Genomic DNA, 20,415 nt, shown 5'->3' with positions numbered 1-20,415 from the left:
ACGTTCCGTCGGCGCAGCAGTCTATAGCAAATCATGGATCGGAAAAGACGTCTAGCATTGCTCCTATTACTACGTCACCGCCGAAATCGACGCAACACAACCACAAGACGGTACTGGATCAGTCCTTTCATTTCATTAAGAAATCGTGATGGACAGTTTTTTTTTTAGAATATCGAGAGTTGCTATTAGACGAAAAGAAGTTTTATAATTTTTTTAGAATGAGTGTATCCAGCTTCGAATGTTTATTGAAGTCCTTAGAACCACACTTACGAAAAAACTATACTAATATGAGGAATCCAGTGGAACCAGTAGAAATGCTGGGAATTACTTTAAGGTAACTATATAAATATATTTAAGTAATAAAAATATAACAGTTTTTTTTGTTTGTTTAATTAGTAATCAACTCACAAATAATCAGCAATTGTGATAATTTTAAATTTAGACATTATTTAAGAGAGATATCATCCAGTAATTACAAATTAGAAAAATCGTATACAGTTTCTTCACTTGCTTGTGATGTTTCTGGAGATGTAATTGAATTAGAAATGTATGTACTTTGAAAATTTGCTGTTTGATACCCATATGATGGTTGGTGAGACGTTGATGGGCCACTCACATATTATGATGATGTTTGTCCATACCGCATTTCATCTATAATTTGTATAACTTTACTTTGGAAACGGAGAGTTTCTCGGTCGGAAAATTCTTGAATAGATGGCAATATAGCTCTGAAAAAGGACATATGGCGATTTTCCGGCTCCTTGAGAAGTTTTAGTCCTTCTCTTTCAAACTCATCCATTTGCATTGCCCTTTTGCGCGCGACTGGAACATAGCGAGGAGTGTTGTCTGTGGTAATGTCATCATTTGTAGACGTAGATTCATTGTTGATTTCTCTAGGCGAGTCTAAGCTAGATTCGGTGGCATTTTGTTCCACTTTTCTCAAAAAAAGAAGTTGATTATATAAATGATACTTCTTCAGTTTCGTAGCGCCCCAGCCCGATTTTGATGCTTCTTTTATTTTTTTTGAATATCTGAAGTAATTATCTTTTACACTTCTCCATTTCTTTATTAAATCATTACCTGCAAAACCAATAGTAAACAAATGTCTGGTATTGAATGTGTTCCTCTAGTTATTAAATAACTTGTAATGTATATCCTCATTGGTTTTTAAAAGATGTGTTGCTGTTGCAGTTTCTTGTCATTTCTTCTCCTCAGCCATAACACCTTGCGAAATGACGTAAATTCAAAAATGTTACATTGACCTTCAACAAGTTTATCCATGATAATTACGTTGAATAAATGATTCTGATTTCTGATTACATGATTTAATAATTTATACATAGTGAATTACTCGATAAAATTTAATGACATATTCAGATATCGTTAACAAACACTATGTGACCGACTCTGGAATCGTGAAAATATAACAGCTGTTACATACAAAAAGCAATACCTACTGAATCAAAATCCCACCGGGGTATGTTGGGCCAAAGGGCAGAATGTCCAATGTGTCAAAATGCCAAGGAAATAATGTCCTTTTGTTAAAATGCCCAGTGGTCTTAACATCCAGGTGACTTAAAACCAAATTGTTAAAAAGACAAACTGATATTTGTCATTATGTCCAGTTATCAAAACACCCAATAGATAATATGCGCAGCTGTCATAATGTTGAATATCAAAACACCCAATAGCCGAAACGTCTAGTTGTTATAATGTCCAGGTACTGGAACCACAAATCAATTGTTAATTACCCTCCATCTATGCAATTTCTTAGAGCCTTATCACATTTGCGATGTGCGAGCGAATTTCTCATACAAAACTCGTACGCGGCGAACTCGCTGCGTCTTCGCCTTTATACAAAATTCGCTCACAAATCGCAAGTGTGATGAGGGTGTATTTTTTTAGCGAATTTTAAATGAAGACGAATACCTACGCAGCGAGTTCGCCGCGTAAGAGTTTCGAGTTATGTATGAAAAACTCGCTCTCAAATCGTAAATTTGATAAAGCCTTTAAAGTTAGGTTTTAATTCGACGCGTCATCATGGTTTTATAATTTATAATATTTATTTAACCTTCAGTTACACATTATATAACACAAAGTACAAATGGTGGACTTAATACCGTAGGCATTCTCTGTCAGTCAACCGTTTGGCCAAGTAGATAGAACCACTAGGCCATAGAGAGTATTTGTGTGCGTTTGCGTGTGCGTGCGTGCGTGCGTGCGAATATAAATATCTTTGCGAATCGTCGTCGTAACAAATAAGACATCAATTAAAGCTTAAAATTTATTTCTTTCCAACAAAAATCAACAGAAAATATAACTTAAACAATTGTCGCTTTCACATATTCCCTAATTTTAAATCATCGATAGGAACAGGATGTTATCTACTTAAACTTACAATTGCTGGCACATACTTGTTTCTGTAATTTTATGCAGCCTTGAAGAAACTGCAGTGGCGTAATATTTTTCTCAATTACGTCGTGTAATTTTTCAGTATACTTTTTATTGCATAAAATCACACTCCTTTTTCTCTTATTACGGTCAAATAAACTTCTCTTTATTACGTAATCTTTGTGTTTTGCCTCTTTGCGTAATAAATCTATAAATTTGAATAAATTTTGCTTCGTGCCGTGCATCCTCTTCTTGATACGACTGTGCCAAGCCTCGACAGAGTTGTTCGTTCTGTGTCTATCACTAGAACAACTTATATCAGCCTGTAATGATTTTGACAGCCATTCTTTGACAAAATAATGTTCAAAATTTTCGATTTCTGAACTTTTTTCAGAATTGGAATTCACGATATCATTCCAACCAGCAGAAATCAAATCTTTTGGCAAAAGTGGCAAATTGGAAGTTAAGCGAGCTAATTTCCTTCCCTCCATTTTATCACAAAGATTGAGCTGCTTTGCTTTTCTCCATATAGCTCTTTGGAAATGAAAAAAACAACCTGTTATTTCACATTCTGGGAAGACCATTCTCATAGCGTTAATCTGTGCCTTCTCGTAATCGCACTTGAATTTATTAATTACTATGTTAAATTTATCTCTTAGTGTAGAGAAGACACGTAAATATGTTTCAGTGCTTTTGTCCGGGAGAAGAGCGTATACCACTGGTACTACGCAAGTATGTTCATTGGTGCTCTCTATATCCATGTGAATACTGTACAGTTGATAGAAGGGAGAAGGCACAACGTCAAAAGTACCATCACCAAAGAAGGTTGTTTTGCTTGAAACGAGGGCATTTTTCATAGTCTTCAAAGAAAGTTCGGTACTAAAAATGAGTAACGTATTTGTGTCTCCATCTTCACTAATCAAAAATTTATCTTTCAGAATATCTGGTATTTCTACATCTGACAGGTTGTTGAATTTTGTCGATGTAACATTAAGTACATTATTGCGAGCCCTATACATTGACCGCTTTAGTGAGTCAAACGTAGGCACGTGTGTTGTGTTGGAATCGGAATCACTGTCGTCATCCGCCTCATGTAATGCACTAAAACACTCCTCATATATCTTACGCACAGGAGAGTAGCGAGTGCATACATTACTTTTAAAATCTTGTTTCGCTAGGTGTATTGCGTTTTTAGACGTACTCGCCTCGCAAAGATGCGTACTCTCTCTTATAACCCTCGTCCCTTCACTATTTATCGTGATTGACGCCGCACATTCGTCTCGGTTCACGCATCTCCACAGAGTGGTGCCGTTAATGTTTGAACCATTTCTATTATACCTGTGCAATCCAACTAGCACTGTGTCTTTTCCTTTTTGATTTTTACTAAACGTTATTTCCTCCATATTACGCCGCGGATATTAAACCCAAACGAGATCGACTGGATGACAGGAAATGTGGTGACATTTCAACTTCATTTATTTTATTATTAATCATTAATAGCCTCTTCAGCCAGTATCTATCGGAATTGATTAAAACCTTCCTGTTGTATGTAGTTGTGTACACATATGTATTAATATTTCATACTAGCAGCCCGTCCTGGCTTCGCACGGGAATGGAAAGAAAACGGTAATATTAACAAAAATTACAAATTTTAGCACACTGATACACCAATCTGGATACACCAAAAATGAGGAATCAATGCGGGGTCTCCATACAACGACTCGCTTTATTTACTACACCAGTAGGGTTCCGAAGCCGTTAGGTAATATACTATTAAGAAATGCACTACTGATGAAAATTGTGACTTAGAGACTTGTACACATTCACTATAATGGTCTTATATCATGTGGACATTATGACTCCTTGGGCATTTTGACATTTTTGCATATTAACAAATGGTCTTCATATCATCTGTACATTATGACTCCTTGAACATTCTGACTCTTGTACGTATTGACCAAAAGTCTTTATATCATATGGACATTATGAGTCCTTGGACCATCTGACCCTTGGACATATTGACTTATAGACTTTTTAACGTCTAGACGTTATGGCTACTTGGACCCTCTGACCCTTGGACATATTGCCTTATAGACTTTTTGACGTATGGACATTATGGCTCCTTGGACATTATGGCCCTTGGACGTATTGAGCTAGTAGGTTATTATTGGGAATTCTAAATCACTTTTCGCTCCATTGACCTCACGGCGCCGCCCCGCGCGCCGTTCGATCAACAGAGCTCCAAGCGATTTAAAATTCCCAATAATTATTTTGATACATATCTATATCACTTCATACAGAAAACCAATATATTTATAATTCCAGTCAATGATTCGATCGCACATACCTTCCAGATCTACTTACTATACTTTGACATAACCTGAGCCGATTGCTCCAGCCTTGCTAGAGCGTTGAGGTAAATAGATATGTCGAGGCTATTCCGACTGTTCCGTATCTAGACTGATGGCGATCACTTACAATTTTTAACGGGCAATCTGATTCGACAGTCTAGCAATTGAAAATCTACACACCTGTGTTTATTTTGAATTTTTTATTTTGATGTTTCGTTCTGGAATCATTTTTAACCTTTATACGTAGGTCAGCAGCCCTCGAAGAATTCATTTTACTACAGACTTTATTACATGACAGACGGCTCCGGAGTACACATGTGTGATGAAATTTATTAAACAGAAACATTCGTTGAACCTAAATAATGTTTGTCCTCTTACGAATGGGACTAAAGTTCACCGTCACGGTAAACTATTACCAAATTCAATTCGATGCATAGTTTGCGGTCCGTCAAATTGTGGAAAAACAAATTTAGTGATAGGTCTTTTATTACATGAAGACGGTGTGCGTTTTGATAACTTATATATTTATTCAAAATCTCTTTATCAACCAAAATATACCTTCTTAAAAAAGGTATTACAATTGGTACCAAATGTAACACTTGAAAACTATGCTGAAAGTGAAGAAATTTTGAGTCCTCACCATGCTAAGCCCAATTCCATAATCATATTTGATGACGTAGCCTGCGAAAATCAAAACAACATTCGAGATTACTTTTCTATGGGTAGACATAAAAATATAGATTGCTTTTACTTAAATCAAACATATACTAAAATCCCAAAGCAACTAATTAGAGACAATACGAATCTGATTGTGCTGTTTAAACAAGATGACATAAATTTAAGACATGTTTATGATGAACACGTCGGATGTGATATGTCCTGGTTACAATTTCGTGAAATGTGTTCTAACGTATGGAAAAAGCAATACAGTTATGTTGTGATTAATAAAGACTGTGAAAAGAATGATGGGTGTTATAGGATGAAATTTGATACATTTATTGTCCTCGATTGAATTGGTATATTAAATACATCATTGGATTTTGGCTTTCATTTGCATACTAAACAGCACCGAAGTCAATCCCAAATGGAAAAAGACCTTAAACAACGAATCATAAAATCTGCATCTGCAGTGAAGAAAAAAGTGAAGATGATGAGGAATATTAAAAATAATAATGAACAAATTTTAGAAACTATTTTCGAACCAATATCCAAACCATTGAAGGAAATCGCAGCTAAGCCTGCGAAAGACCATATAAACGATTTTGAAAATAGTTTTAAAACTGAAAAAGAAGAATCAGTCGAAAGCGATAGTAGTTACGATTGTTCGAGCGAAGATGATTTAAAAGAAGCTACTCCTAAGCCCCCACTCCTAAGTACTCCAGTCAACGACTCATACGGCAGTAATAATTTTAGTAATGAATCATTCAAAACATTGGAGTCGGATTCAAGTCCACTTAAAAATGTATCATCGTGGTCTTTATCATCTGATGTTATACAAGATGTTCCTTTTGGATTAAGATATGATCGTGGAAAGCTTATGATGGGTATTACACGAGTGTCAGATGAAGAAGATGGTCTACATATTGGTAATCTTAATTTCGAAAAAACTCCAGGTTTTATGGAATTATTAACAAAAAAGACACCTAATCTGTCATTAGTTACAGAACAGGATAAACAAGCGTATAAGGTTGCGTTGCTTGAAACCAACGCGCATCGTAGAGACTATGATCAAAAGAAACCAATAAAGAGCAATAAGGGTTTAAAGTATTTACGTATTATAAAACCGCTGTTCAGACATTCAAAAGAAAGAGATTTTTCAAGTACCGAAAATCTTACACAAGGAAGAGGTCTTCCCCTGTTAAAGAAAGTAAATCAAAATACAGATTTCGTTTATTGGGATGATCCTAACGAATTGGTAGAAAGGTTAAAATTGCTTGTTGCATCCCGTGACGCTGGCAACACTGGGTTGGATAATGAAATTATTTCAATTATAGAAGAATTGCGTCAAGCTAATATTATTAAATAAAATAAGATATAATGACAAAATTTGTACAGTTGACTTCTATTTGTGCATTTGTTAACACAAAAAATGAACATAGATAAATTTGGTCATCACGTACATAAACGTTTACGTCTATCAGATTATTTCGAAGCATTAAATGATACTTTAGTGAAATCAGATACAGGAGACTTTGATTTAAAGCTCACACGCTTACGAGGACTACCTTCTCCGTCATTTAATGATGAAGCAGTTAATAAACAATACATTGAAACGAAACTGAAACAAATATATTCTACCAAAGAATTTGAACAGAAAGTTAAAAGTGAAATAGACTCTTATTTAAAACAGTTTAAAGAACAATTATATGTAGCTTTGTCAGCTAGCTATTATAATAAGCCTGAAATCGATAAAATAATTGCAACTATATCAAACAAAAATACCTCTAAAAAAGCAGCATGAGTAAACAGAGTATCGTGGAAGAACTACATAAACCTGCGAGACGGAATTTTCCTCGTCGACCAACAGTTATTAAAGGAATCGATGATTTATGGCAAGCAGACCTTATTGACATGCAAAAATTTTCTCATTATAATAGTGGTTTTAAGTACATACTGGTTGTAATTGATACTTTTTCTAAGTTTTCTTGGGCTATACCAATAAAATCAAAAGCAAAAAATATGATTGTGCAAGCTATGCTAAATATTTTAGATAGTTCTGCACGCACTCCTTCTTTTTTACAAACAGATCAAGGAAAGGAGTTTTTTAACGCTTCTTTCCAAAATTTGATGAAGCAGTATGGTATTAAACATTATTCAACATTTTCTACAAAAAAGGCCTCAATAGTGGAGCGATTGATCAGAACGTTAAAAAGTAAACTGTATAAATATTTTAGCTTAGAAGGCAAATATAAATGGGTGCCGAAAATTTTAAATTTAGCTGTTACATCGTATAACAATAGTGTGCATCGTACTACTAAATTTAAACCGATAGATGTAAATAAGGAAAATGAACACATTATAAAAGAAAACATCCTCAGTTCACAAGTTAAAAGAAAAAAAACAAAAGCAAAATACCAAATTGGTGACCAAGTACGCATTAGCAAGCACAAAAGTGACTTTTATAAAGGGTACACACCGAACTGGTCTACAGAAATATTTAATATAGTGAAAGTTAACAACACTAATCCCATAACCTATCATTTACAAGACAAAAATAAAGAAAATATTCTTGGTTCATTTTACGAATATGAACTACAAAAAACAAAATTTCCAGATGTGTACTTGATTGAAAAGGTTATTAAAAGAAAAGGTAATAAACTTTTTGTAAAATGGTTGGGATTAAATAAAAATGAGAATAGCTGGATTAGCATAAATGATTTGAAATAGGATGTATAAAAGAAAGATAACCGTTATATTGTCTCATTAAATTTCTATCAATGAAAGGAAGTGGTCTTCTAAATAACATAATAAGTAATTTGCCAGTCGAGTTACATTTACCAGGTTATCAATTCTGCGGCCCAGGAACAAAACTAAAGAAAAGATTATTGAGAGGCGATAGAGGAATAAATAAGTTAGATGAAGGTTGCATGCATCACGACATAGCTTACACTAACAAGAATTTAGATATTAGACATAAAGCAGATTTTGAACTAATGAAAATTGCGCGTCAAAGATTGAGATCGAAGGATGCAGGAAAGGGTGAGAAAATGGCTTCATGGTTAGTAAAGAATGCTATGAAGGCCAAATTAAAAGCCGGTGCTGGTATTAATGCATTTAAGAATGGCGTTAGTAAAATACGTACACATTTGAAAAAAATAAAATGCAAGGACAACAAAACGGCAATAAAGATTGCTTACCTAGCAGCAAAAAAGATCTTCAACAAGAAAAAAGGAGTACATTTACCGCGCTTAATTCCCATTCCAAAAAAGACTGGTGGAATATTACCATTGATACCTATATTTGCTGGATTATCAGCACTTGGCACTCTAGCTGGTGGTGCGGCTGGTATTGCTAAAGCAGTAAACGATTACAAATCAGCACAACAAAATCTTAAAGAATCTGAACGACACAATAAGATGATGGAATCTATTGCTATTGGAAAAGGGCTTTATGTAAAACCCTACAAGAAAGGGAGTGGATTATATCTAACCCATCCAAAAAACTGAAAAAGCGGCTACCCACACGAGCTCTAACCAATATCGACATATTAGAACATACTCAAAACTTGCCTTATTTTCGTGGTGTTTTTATGAGAGATAGTCTGCCAAGAAAGCCCAGAAAAATTGAATGCGCTGTTTTGAACCTAGATAGTTCTAAAAATTCTGGTACTCATTGGGTAGCTTACGCTAAAGTAAATAATTACTGCCAATATTTTGATAGTTTCGGTAACCTGAAACCTCCTCTAGAGCTAATTCACTACTTGAAGGACACTTTGATTAATTATAATTACTGTCAATTTCAAACATTCGGTACCACCAATTGTGGTCACTTATGTATTAAATTTTTAAAAAACTTTTGGAAAGAGTATAAAATAAAATGATACACAACACGTATTAGTATTCATTTCAACAATGGCTTTCACTCTGTCTATAACTGGATGCGAATCTACGTTGACGACATATTATTCACCAGCTCTGGATTTGAAGGGAGAATATGAGTGTGCATTGTTATATTTTTCGACATTTAATTCAATACCTAACATCGATTCAGAAAATAATATGTTCTTTTACGGAGAAAATGGAATTCTTCAACTACCGGAGGGTTCGTATGAACTCCAAGATATATTTGATTATTTAAAAAAAAACGTTAAAGATTGTGTATTAAGATTATCATCTAATAATAACACATTGAAAACTAAACTTTATAGTTCAAAAGACATACACTTTGAAAAGGACAATTCGTTTGGTGACCTATTTGGTTTTAGTAAAGAAATATTAAAATCAGAAACCTTACATGAGTCGCACTTTCCAGTTAATATTATAGCTACAACTATTGTGCGAATAGAGTGTGATATTGTTAGTGGCTCCTTCGTTAATGGAGTACCCAGTCATATAATTTATGAATTCGTGCCTAATGTACCACCAGGCTATCGCATTATAGAAATACCTAAAAACTTAATTTATTTTCCTGTTAATCAAAACTCAGTTAGCCAAATAAATATAAGACTGCTCGACGCAAAAAACAATTTAGTTAATTTACGCGGTGAGGAAATACAGTTGTATTTACATCTCAGGAAAAAATGTTAGTTTACAATAAAACCACGACAACAATTCAAAATACTGTTAGTTTACAAAGCGCTTCGCGAAAAATAACACCTACGAAAAGGCTTAAAAAAATATCTAAAGAAAATAAACAATTTCTTAAATTAATTGGTTTATTAAAATGAATATTTTAAACGTGTTAGAGTCCCCAGTGTCTGATAACAGCATTGAAAGTTTCGAATTTCATTCCTACAAACCATATGTAACAAGTTTCAACAAGAACGATGAAATCCGGATCCCTATTAATCAGCAAGATTTGTATGTGTTGCCTTCCATGAGTACTTTATTCATAGAGGGTAAAGTAAACGTATACAAAAATGATGATAAAGCAACGGTTACAGACATACATTTTATCAATAATGCTATCTTATTTTTGTTCCAAGATATTCGTTACGAATTAAATGGAATAGAAATTGATAAAATTAAAAATGCCGGTATAACAACAACTATGAAATCATATTTGTCTATGAATGAAAATGAATCAAAATCAGCAAAAATATGGGGTTGGTCAATTAATGGTTCTAAGAATATCAATAGTGGAATATTTTCTGTATCTATACCTTTAAATAAAATATTAGGTTTTGCAGAGGATTATAAAAAAATCATAATAAACTGTAAACACGAGTTGGTTTTATTAAGAAGTAATACTAACTTAAATGCTTTACGACTGAGCACTGGAGAAGTAGTAGATGATATTATTATCACCAAAATAGTTTGGCGTGTACCTCACATTAAAGTTTCTGATCGCGAGAGAGTTAACCTACTGAAACATTTAGAGAGAGACCGTTCTATCACCTTAGCTTTTAGAAATTGGGATGTTTATGAGTATCCTTTGCTTCCTAAAACGCAAAAACATACTTGGTCAATCAAAACGTCTTCTCAAATAGAAAAACCACGCTTTATAATAATTGGATTACAAACGAATAGAAAACAAAATGTAAAGAGTTCTATGTCAGAGTTTGACCATTGTAATGTAACTGGTGTTAAAGTGTTCTTGAATCAAATATATTATCCATATGAAAATTTGAATGTAAGTTTTTCTGACAATAAAATATCTTTATTATACGAGTTGTATACAAGATTCCAACAGTCGTATTACGGACGACGTGCTGAGCCGTTGTTAAGTCTGAAAGAATTTAAAGATATTGCCCCCCTTTTTGTCATTGACTGCTGTCGACAACAAGAAACTTTAAAAGGCTCAGTAGATGTCAGAGTTGAAATAGAAGCTGACCAAGATATACCTGATCAGACTGCAGCTTATTGTTTAATATTAAACGATTGTATTTTTGAGTACAAACCTTTAAGCAGCATAGTAAAAAAATATCATGAACACAAACATCATCTTCGTTGATCTTCAAGGATTTAAAGATATTAATAATAACTTTATTGTGAAGGAGTGTGCAATAGCAACAAAGGTGTCTACTCAAAATTTTTTAGTGAAACCACCCTTTGCATACTCTACTTTGTCAACTGAAGAAAGAAAACAAGTGAGGTGGTTAGAAAGGTATCGAGGACTATTTTGGAGTGAAGGTTTCGTAGACTATCGTGAATTTCTACGTTTAATACCAGTTTACTTAAAAAATAAAAATGTATTTGTTAAAGGTAGAGAAAAAATTGAGTGGATTAAAAACTTGTGTGTAGATTGTAATATTGTTGACATAGGAGAGGAAGGTTGTCCAAGTTTGATTAAATTGCATGAAAAATACTGTATTATTAAAAACTTAAGATGTGTTCATCATTTAAAACAGTGTGCACTTCAGAACGTTTTATGTTTAATAAATTGGTATATAGACAATAATGTGTATCTTTTCAAACATTTTTATAACAATAAAGATAAATGTGACTAAGATGATTTGTTTGATTTAATATTAGATATTAAGGTAGGCATGAAATGAAACATCTACTTCTTAATTCATTATTTATTACATATTGATGACAACGTTGTCTATTTTCATAACAACAAATTAATAAAAATATACAGTTTAGTAAATATATCAAACAAAAATACAAAATATTCCTTTAAAAACTGTAAAATATATCATCACTACTCAACTTTTTTGATATTTTGTTAACTATGCTTTCTGTTTGGTCGAAAATGTCATCAACGACGTCTTTGACAACGTACTGCGCACTTAACACAACACTGTCACTATTTGCTGTCTGGGATGATGATAATGCTTCTTCGTTCAAGTCCTGGATGGTTATTTTGATAAGACGAATTCCTTTTCTTAGCTCTTTTCTAATTACAAAAGATTGAAGAGGTTTATTTTTATTCGAGTTTCTTTTAATTTTGAGACAACTGTTTGTATTAGGGTTTTCGCCTATCCTTAAAGATTTCATGATAAATTAATAGTAGGTAAATTTCGCAATCCAGAAATCTGCGCAATCACCGGTTATCTGAAACAAAAGAGAAATAAATTAATATCTACTCGTTGCTATTACAAAAACACATCTTTGAACTTAAAACGCACTAACACTTACTATAAGTTAAATAAATAAAATTGATGACACGTTGTAGACCAAGAACGGCTAATTACTCACTAAATAAAAATTATGAATGCTTACCTGATGGTGAGTACGACTGGTGATGAGTCTGTACTATATTGCCTGAACTTTCGTTTCTTGCTGCCACTTCAGCACCCATTTGGTACATAAGCCGAAGTGCCTTGTATAGGATGTTATCATGTTCATTGTGAACAACGTACTGAGCTTTCGAGTTAAGTTTCACGTTTACTTCACTATCTGTCTCTTCCGCACGCAAGATTTCTAGCCTAATTATATATTTAGGGATTTCTGGGCTCATATTTATGATAACCGAAGCTTCTGGCGAAGATAATTGTTGCTGCCTTCTCGACATGATTAAGTAAATTGAAAATTGGACAGTAGAACTGGTTGATATGAAAGTAGACGACAGAATGAATTAATGATTTTAAAACACAATAAATCTGCTGAGTCTAATTACACTTGCGAAATCCAACTAACAGAGCATAATTTAACGAATAAGCAATAGTATAACTTATTCATTTTGTCATACAGGATTCGCCTTATAGCTCATGTTACAAATAACTGTATCAGTTGGACTGCTATGTAATTAATCTACCTACTTTTAAAATAACATGTCTCGACTTGTCCAAAAAGAAAATGAAACTTGTTTTAACTTGTTTAGTAGAATGGATGGTAATTTAAATAAAACAATAAACATAAGGTACATTAAACACTTTATTAGATTAAACTTACACTAAAATCTTAAGTATAAATCAAAACCTTACTCTAAACACACAAAAATTACAAACATAAACTCTCAACTGTTTCTCACTGGGTATAAACAGAGATTATGGAATTCATTTTATTGTTTCTTTTTGTTTCGATCCTGACATAATAAATACAATATGATTTATATAAACAAGAAACCTTTCGGTGGCACCTAATTTCTTAAATACTATTTACACATAATTACAATTAGATACATTAAAATACTTAAAGTAAAATAGACTCATGACCCCACGAGAGAGTAGAGATTTTGTCTTTTAATACAATGCGCTTATCGTCGTTAAAGGACAAAGCTACTTTTTTAAGCGACTGTGTAAATATCTCATGCTTCAGCGATTTAAATATCAGATTTTTCTTCTTTATTAAGCAATTATCTAGTAATACAGTCTTATAATCATCAAAACTAAGTTTTTTGATGACAGCTTTTTTGGTACCTTTAGCTTTTTTTAATTCTGTTGCTTCTGTTTTAATAGAGTAAAGTTTAGATCTTAAACCAACAAATTCAACAATAAGTTGCCCTCCTAATTCGTCTTTAAATAATCCAGGTACTTTTTTATTCTGCTTCATTATACCAAAGATATTGTCGTCTTTATAATTACTTGTATCAAAGTACTGCTGAAAATGTTGTCTTATATCTTGATATACATCTTTTGTTTGTATAGAGTATAAAAAACTGTCTGTATCCGTATAGCAAAGCTTTAAGTGGGAACCGTAAAAAGGTTTAATGACAGAATAGTGAAAATCATACATATGACTTTTTGATATTTCTAATACGGTAAATCCTATGTAAATAGGTTTGTCAAGAGTAATTATTTCAGGTTTCATTTGAATCGCTACCAAATTCTCTGTGAATATAGTGGAACTGTGGTAGTTGGGCCTAGCTATAAGTTGCTCTGCCGTATAACGTTTCTTGGTTTTATTGTGGTTATCAAACCATTGGTTTATTAGCTTCACATTTAACCTTTTTTCGGTGTCTTCTAAAGTTTTCCCGAAAATGCTGTTATTTAGTAGCTTGAAGAAGTCTTGTTCAAATTGCGATTTTGCTTTTTGCCGCAACTTTGTGTTCAGGTCTATGTACTGTCTCAAATAAGGACTCTGTTTAAATTTGATAGCTCTATGAATATGCTTTAAATGTAAGCCATGTTTTAAACATGTTTTCAGATGAATGTAATGTATAACATACTTGAACTTGTCATACAAATTTGGTATCAATTTACAAGTTTTTGATCCAGGCGGTGTAAACTTTTGAGGACAAAAAGGTATGTCATTATGAAGATCATGTAAATGGTCAGGGTATACTAAGTCTACCTCTAAAATATAACCAACTTCTGAGTCATCTGGTATATTTAGTATATCTAAACATTCTAGTTTAGGGTTTTCAATTAATTCAAAATCAGAATATGGTAAATGACTACACATAGCATATCCATATAAATTATTACAGTCTATGTAAAGTAAATAGTTATTTGGTGAAGTTGGGTTGTAATTAGATAAGTACTTATTATTAGCTTTAGCGTAACGTGTGGAACACAAGCAAACACCCCCACGGATGCCGCTTTGAATCATCCGAATCATTTCGAGGTCATCGATTAGTTCTAACTTAACTCCTGTTTTGAGTAACATAGCATCAAGACTCAAGCTAGGCGCAGACACATAAAAAGCAGGGTCCAGTCTATAATTATTTTTACAGGTGTGTCTGAAGCTTTCAAAAATATCTGTCAGTAAAATAACATCAGATTTTAAGTATAAGTCCGTATATTCACCAAGATTTTTTAAATGAAATGTTTTCCACACTTTATGAGTATGTGCATAATCAGACTCTGAAATAGTCTCATCCGTTAAACTACTATAAAACTGATGACGAGGCGGCAATTCGACTTCTCTATAACATTTCCAATCGCACATATATTCATAGGGGTAAATGCCTTTGCGCGTTAATAAATCAAATTGTTCTTTTAGTGGATAAAAATGCGATAAATGGATAAAGTCACTTTTATTTAAATTCTCTGCCGCTTTCTCTAAACTCGTACCCAAAAACCTAAAAGAATCTACAAAACGTACGGGCATGTACTGATTGTTACCTAATGAAAAGAATTTAGTAAAAGAAATATAATTTTCTTTTGTTTTTGCTAGTAAATTGAGGTTACCTGGCATCTCACCTAATTCTCGAATAAATAAATGACTGTCGTAACCTGACAAGTTGTGAAAAAACACAGGCAAAAATTTAGGAAGCTTGAACTGAATATTACAATAGGAATGAGCAGGACCTCGATAACGACCTGTCAAATGACAATGATCTCTAACCTTATCTTCAAATAATAATTTATTACACAAGTAACAATTTTTGGATGTTAAAAAACTTTCCAGTTCTTGTTCGGTCAATGGCAACATTTTATGTTGATTTTGTAAAATTGTATTTATCCAAGATACATCATTTTCTAGATTTTCAATAAAATTTTGAACACAATCGGGCCCTCGGAAAGATACGTACTTATTTAAAGATGAATCATACGAGCAAACTGTGTAGTAACCAAACGCCGCGGGAACGTGTTTTTGAATATTTTCGGTACATTCAGAGTTTTGCACGTCAGGGGTCGGTTGTAGCAGAGATTCGAAATCAGCATAAATTACAAACGGCATATCTTGCATTCGTTCGAAGTGTTGAAACTGTATCAATGAACCTTTTTCAGGCAAAACTGTTTTGACTCTTCCGCATGCATGAGAATCTAATTTGTTTTCGCTAGAAAAAAAGTTCATACAGTCATCACAAAAAAATATTTTTCCATGATGCTTTGTAACCTGTGTTCTAATAAGTCGACTCAAATCCTTTATCAAACAATAATGTGATCGTAACCCGTTTTCGAGTAATAACAAATTAACATGCTTTTTCTTTTTATGAACCGACTTGTACAAGGGACCTACGACAGTTTTTTTGTTTTTGAGTCCATAGATATTCACACTAACTCTTGGGTTGTTTTTTTCAAAAACCTTGACATCAGACAAACTTACGGGGAAAGTCATACCTTTCGTACTGAGTGTAGTTTCAAAATGAGGATAAGAAGAAGGTCGATTTGAATTGTACTTGGTTGGAAACAATGCCGCCATAATGCACCATAAAAAACAAAAATTATCATTATTTTTTATGTTTATACAGGCGCGTTTCATTTTAATACTTTGTGGAAGCTCAATAAACCCAGATGCTCTCAAAGGGTTATATTTATTAATATTTATTTCTAAATACAAATTACCAACGAAATACCAACCACTATCTCTTTCCTGAAATTCGTCAACTTTAGTTGCAATCAAATTTACAACTTTATTAAAAATGTCATTAAAGTCGTACGTTTTATGAATAACTATGTTTTCAGTGTTGAAAGATTTGACTTCTCGTCTATCATCCTGGGGCAAAGAAAATTCAGCAAAAAGCTCAAAGTTTACTTTAATACTATCAAAGGCATCACGTCGGGCATCGATAAGCTGCCTAACATTCTTACGCAGAGAGCGTAAAAACGTCTCGGGAGGGCACGCGACCGCTGACCCTACCTCGCTATTTTCACTGCTCCTCAACCTATACGATGCGATACGGCTACGAAACGCGCTAGATATTCTCTCAATGCAATCGGACTCCCTAATAGAACTATTATTTTTATGCAGTGTGCTACGTAAATGAGATGAAAAAGCTTTATTTTTTATGGACAAATCACAAATAGAGCAATATACTGATTTAGTTGGCATATTGCTAAAATGTAATCAAGAAACTTCTTACGATTCAAAATCAAATTAGGTTTATATTTCTTAAGATATTTTAGACTAAAGACTTAGGACAACCTGATACCTGGTAGCACTATTTTAATTAATTACCTATAATTTCAAATAAACAAAATAATACGAGTCAATAAAAATCTCTGCCTACCCAAGAGGAAAAACAGACGTGAGTTATTCTTTTACGTCCTTATCTGCGAAAAAGTAGCCCTCAGTCCCGAACTTGGGTTTACATTTTTTGAGAAACTGTTGGAGTAGCTGTAACTCCGGCGCATTATGGTCCGCCTGATACTTTAGACTGAGGACTGCTTTCTCGTAGCGTTTCCTTACGTCTACGTGTCTGATGTCGGCGACCTGGTATAGCTTAAGCTCCACGAATAGGTCTCCGTTCAGCTTGGCGGTGCGGCGCACGGTCCCGTCGGCCACCCGCTTTGAGTAGGAGGATTGCAACGCGTTCTTGGAGCGCTTGATAACCTCCTCGTCCTCGCTCTCCGAGTCGATCACGCGCCACTCCTCGCCGGGTTTCTTTACCGCAGAACACTTTCTCTTTGGAACCAGCTTTTTCTTAGCCCTGAAAATTACAATAATTAATTAAACGCATGATCATCTAAGTATTTGAACCTTAAATTTAAATATTTATTAAAGTGAAAATAGGAGCATCATAAAGTTAATGTTGAGAATTTAGCAGTCATCGTGAATTAATCACAGCATGTGTAGAATTAAGTTACAACAAGTAGATTAAGTTAAACAACAAATAGATATTTACCTCGGTGTCTCTCCGTCAGATTCCACTGCTGTGCGCTTGGCAGATGAACTGAGCTTGCTTTCCTTTTTCTTCTGCCTGAAATTAGCAATATATATATATATATTTAAATTTAATATACAAACATTAACAGCAATAGATATCCTTAAAAATATAAAATTAGTATATTCACCTTGGTATCTCTACGTCCGAATCCGCACGCTTTGCGGCGGAGTTTCTCGAACCGATAGATCTTGATTTATTTCTATAAAAGCCCAGAAATACATTTCAAGTTTTATATAAGAATGTTTAGTAACACAAATAAAGTTAGGTCATTTTATTTTAATAATGTTATTAATATTTACCTGCTAAAAGCTATCTCGTCCTCCGAGTCAACAAATCCTCGACCGGCGGATTTGTTGGATGTTTTAGAATAATATTCAGAGTCCGACCTGAAATAACAATAAGTAAATAATGTTTAAAAATGAATGGATCTTAAAATGTCTCTAGAAGTCACAAAATAGCTTAATAGTCACTAGATCCATTCCGACCCGGATTGGTACGAAAACAAGCGATGCTAGTAGGATTTATTGTGATCTAGGTAAAAAAAAACAATAACTTCAAATTGGCGTCTGTCATTATCATCAAGTTATCAAGAGAGAATCTGATCCGAAAATTAAATGAAAACTTACGAACATTATTTGTGTTGCTCGAATCCTCATGTATCAAACAAAAAAATCAGCTCAGACGGCGCGGCGGTAGGATGGAGCGGGAAACAGCAGGGCGACTCTGCACTGTCACTAATTCGTGGACAGCAGCAGCGGGGTGGTGATGGGGCGTCGAAGATGGGGCACGTACCACTTAGCACTCGCGAGCGATTCAATCACGTCGAAAAATAATTATGGTAACTTACACATAAGTTTAGGGTTTTTATGGTAGCAAGTTGCACAACAGTCATCAGGAGTTGACAACATTTTTCTAAAACCTCAATGAGGTACCTTTAAATATCTTAGTATTTTTATTTACGTTAAGTAATGTACGTCTATTCCAAACCTTGTAAAAACTATTTTTTATGCTCATGTAAAATGTTTGTTATTTCTGTACTTACACAGCAATTTTCGCAAAGTGTGAAAAACAAAAATATTATATTTCATTTCGAAATCATTTATCGATAAGTAACTTGAAGCGCATCAGTTCAATAAGACCGCCGCCGCTGACGGAAACCCAGTACAGTTCACAAAATATTTTATTTGTATAGATCTAATAAAAAATGACGTTATCCATACAATACATAATATAAACATCCTATTTACGTCCCACTACTGTTGGGTACACCTTAAATAACGGGTTTGTGGAGGTGGTCTTCCGCCTAGAGGCCGGCACCAACAGTTAAACGTGCCTTTCGAAGCATAGAATCATCTAATCAATAAGGTAGTAAGGTGCAGTAAGGTACGCAACGTCATGAATGTACCTTTTATACCAATAATAATATGTTTAACTAGCTTAGTGACGATCGAATATGTGTATCTATTTAAAATAAGTAGGTAAACTTCATGGAATTATTTTGTAAACTGTACACAGACACAAACACCTTACTGGTCAGCAAAAAATGAACGCTGCATTACAATAATTATTAGGGATCTGCAGCTATTTTGAAACATCGGTGTTTGACGTTCTCTTCGAAGCACTGAAGTTTATTTACTATATTAAAGGAAATTAAAATATGAATAGTCTTTCTTATCGATCGCAGTTATCAACCATGTCAACAATTTTTTTCCCAGTGTCAATTCTGAGCACGGTTGCCCTTATTATTTGACCAATAAGACGCAACTTTTTTCTTAAAGGCCAAGCAGGGATCAATATAGAATTATATTCCTCATATCCAATTATTTGTACATAATAAAATTCGCACAAAATCCACACACGGGCGAGAATTCTTACTTCCAACACACTATCAATTTCGAGAGCCTGCTGCATTGTGTTTTCCTAACAAATATTCGTTATAATTTGAACCACATTTTATAATTGTCACCTTATATCTGGGGCACTGTAGTGCCCCGCCATCCTTTCTGGAAGCCATTCATGGTTACTATACTGTTCCGCATTCCAATTCAAATTTTAATTCTCCACATCTCAGCTAGACAAGGAGGAAATATCGTAATCATATCTTACAAAAATGTCTTATCCACATGCTTATTTCTTTGAAAAACTTTATTGATGTTCAGAACCTTCACTTTATAAACTAGTTGCGCTTTCTTGTTTATAGCAAGACAGCAAAACTTGGATCCCTATTCTATACCTACAAGCTTATGCTGTCGTTTGTATCGGTAAGGACTACACTTATCAATGCGACATAAACATGTTACTGTATAATGAAAACGTATGACGAAGTTTTAGTATCGTAGTTTCTCTTCAGAATAATACTGTTTGATCGAAGAGGACTCTACAAGTTCTCACGGCGATTATCGTTCATTTGGTCTCTAGTGTTAGAACGTAGATGATGTCTGTGGCGATACTAAGTACACGATGTGGAACAGTTACTGTTAGAAGTTTACGAACTGGTCTAGACAAAAAAAAAATCTCTATTTATGTACCAAGTATAGGGTTCGAACAGCCTCGATGTATCTGTACGCCTCTA

The 20,415-nt window shown here is 33.9% G+C and overlaps 1 protein-coding gene across 1 annotated transcript; it reads right to left on the bottom strand.

Moving 5' to 3' along the window:
• Positions 1-12,005: 12,005 nt before the first annotated feature.
• On the bottom strand, positions 12,006-13,217 carry LOC126376899 (uncharacterized). Its single transcript, XM_050024464.1, has 2 exons — positions 12,569-13,217; positions 12,006-12,400 (listed from the first exon to the last, which is right to left on the bottom strand). The coding sequence occupies exons 1-2, from the start codon at positions 12,858-12,860 to the stop codon at positions 12,390-12,392; spliced, it is 303 nt and encodes a 100-aa protein (XP_049880421.1). The 5' UTR covers positions 12,861-13,217; the 3' UTR covers positions 12,006-12,389.
• Positions 13,218-20,415: the final 7,198 nt, after the last annotated feature.

The sequence above is a fragment of the Pectinophora gossypiella genome, chromosome 21 (assembly GCF_024362695.1).
Source record: "Pectinophora gossypiella chromosome 21, ilPecGoss1.1, whole genome shotgun sequence".
In the NCBI taxonomy this organism is placed as follows: Eukaryota; Metazoa; Arthropoda; class Insecta; order Lepidoptera; family Gelechiidae; genus Pectinophora; species Pectinophora gossypiella.
Note: the sequence above shows the minus strand (reverse complement) of the source record. Positions and strands in the feature narration are given on the sequence as shown.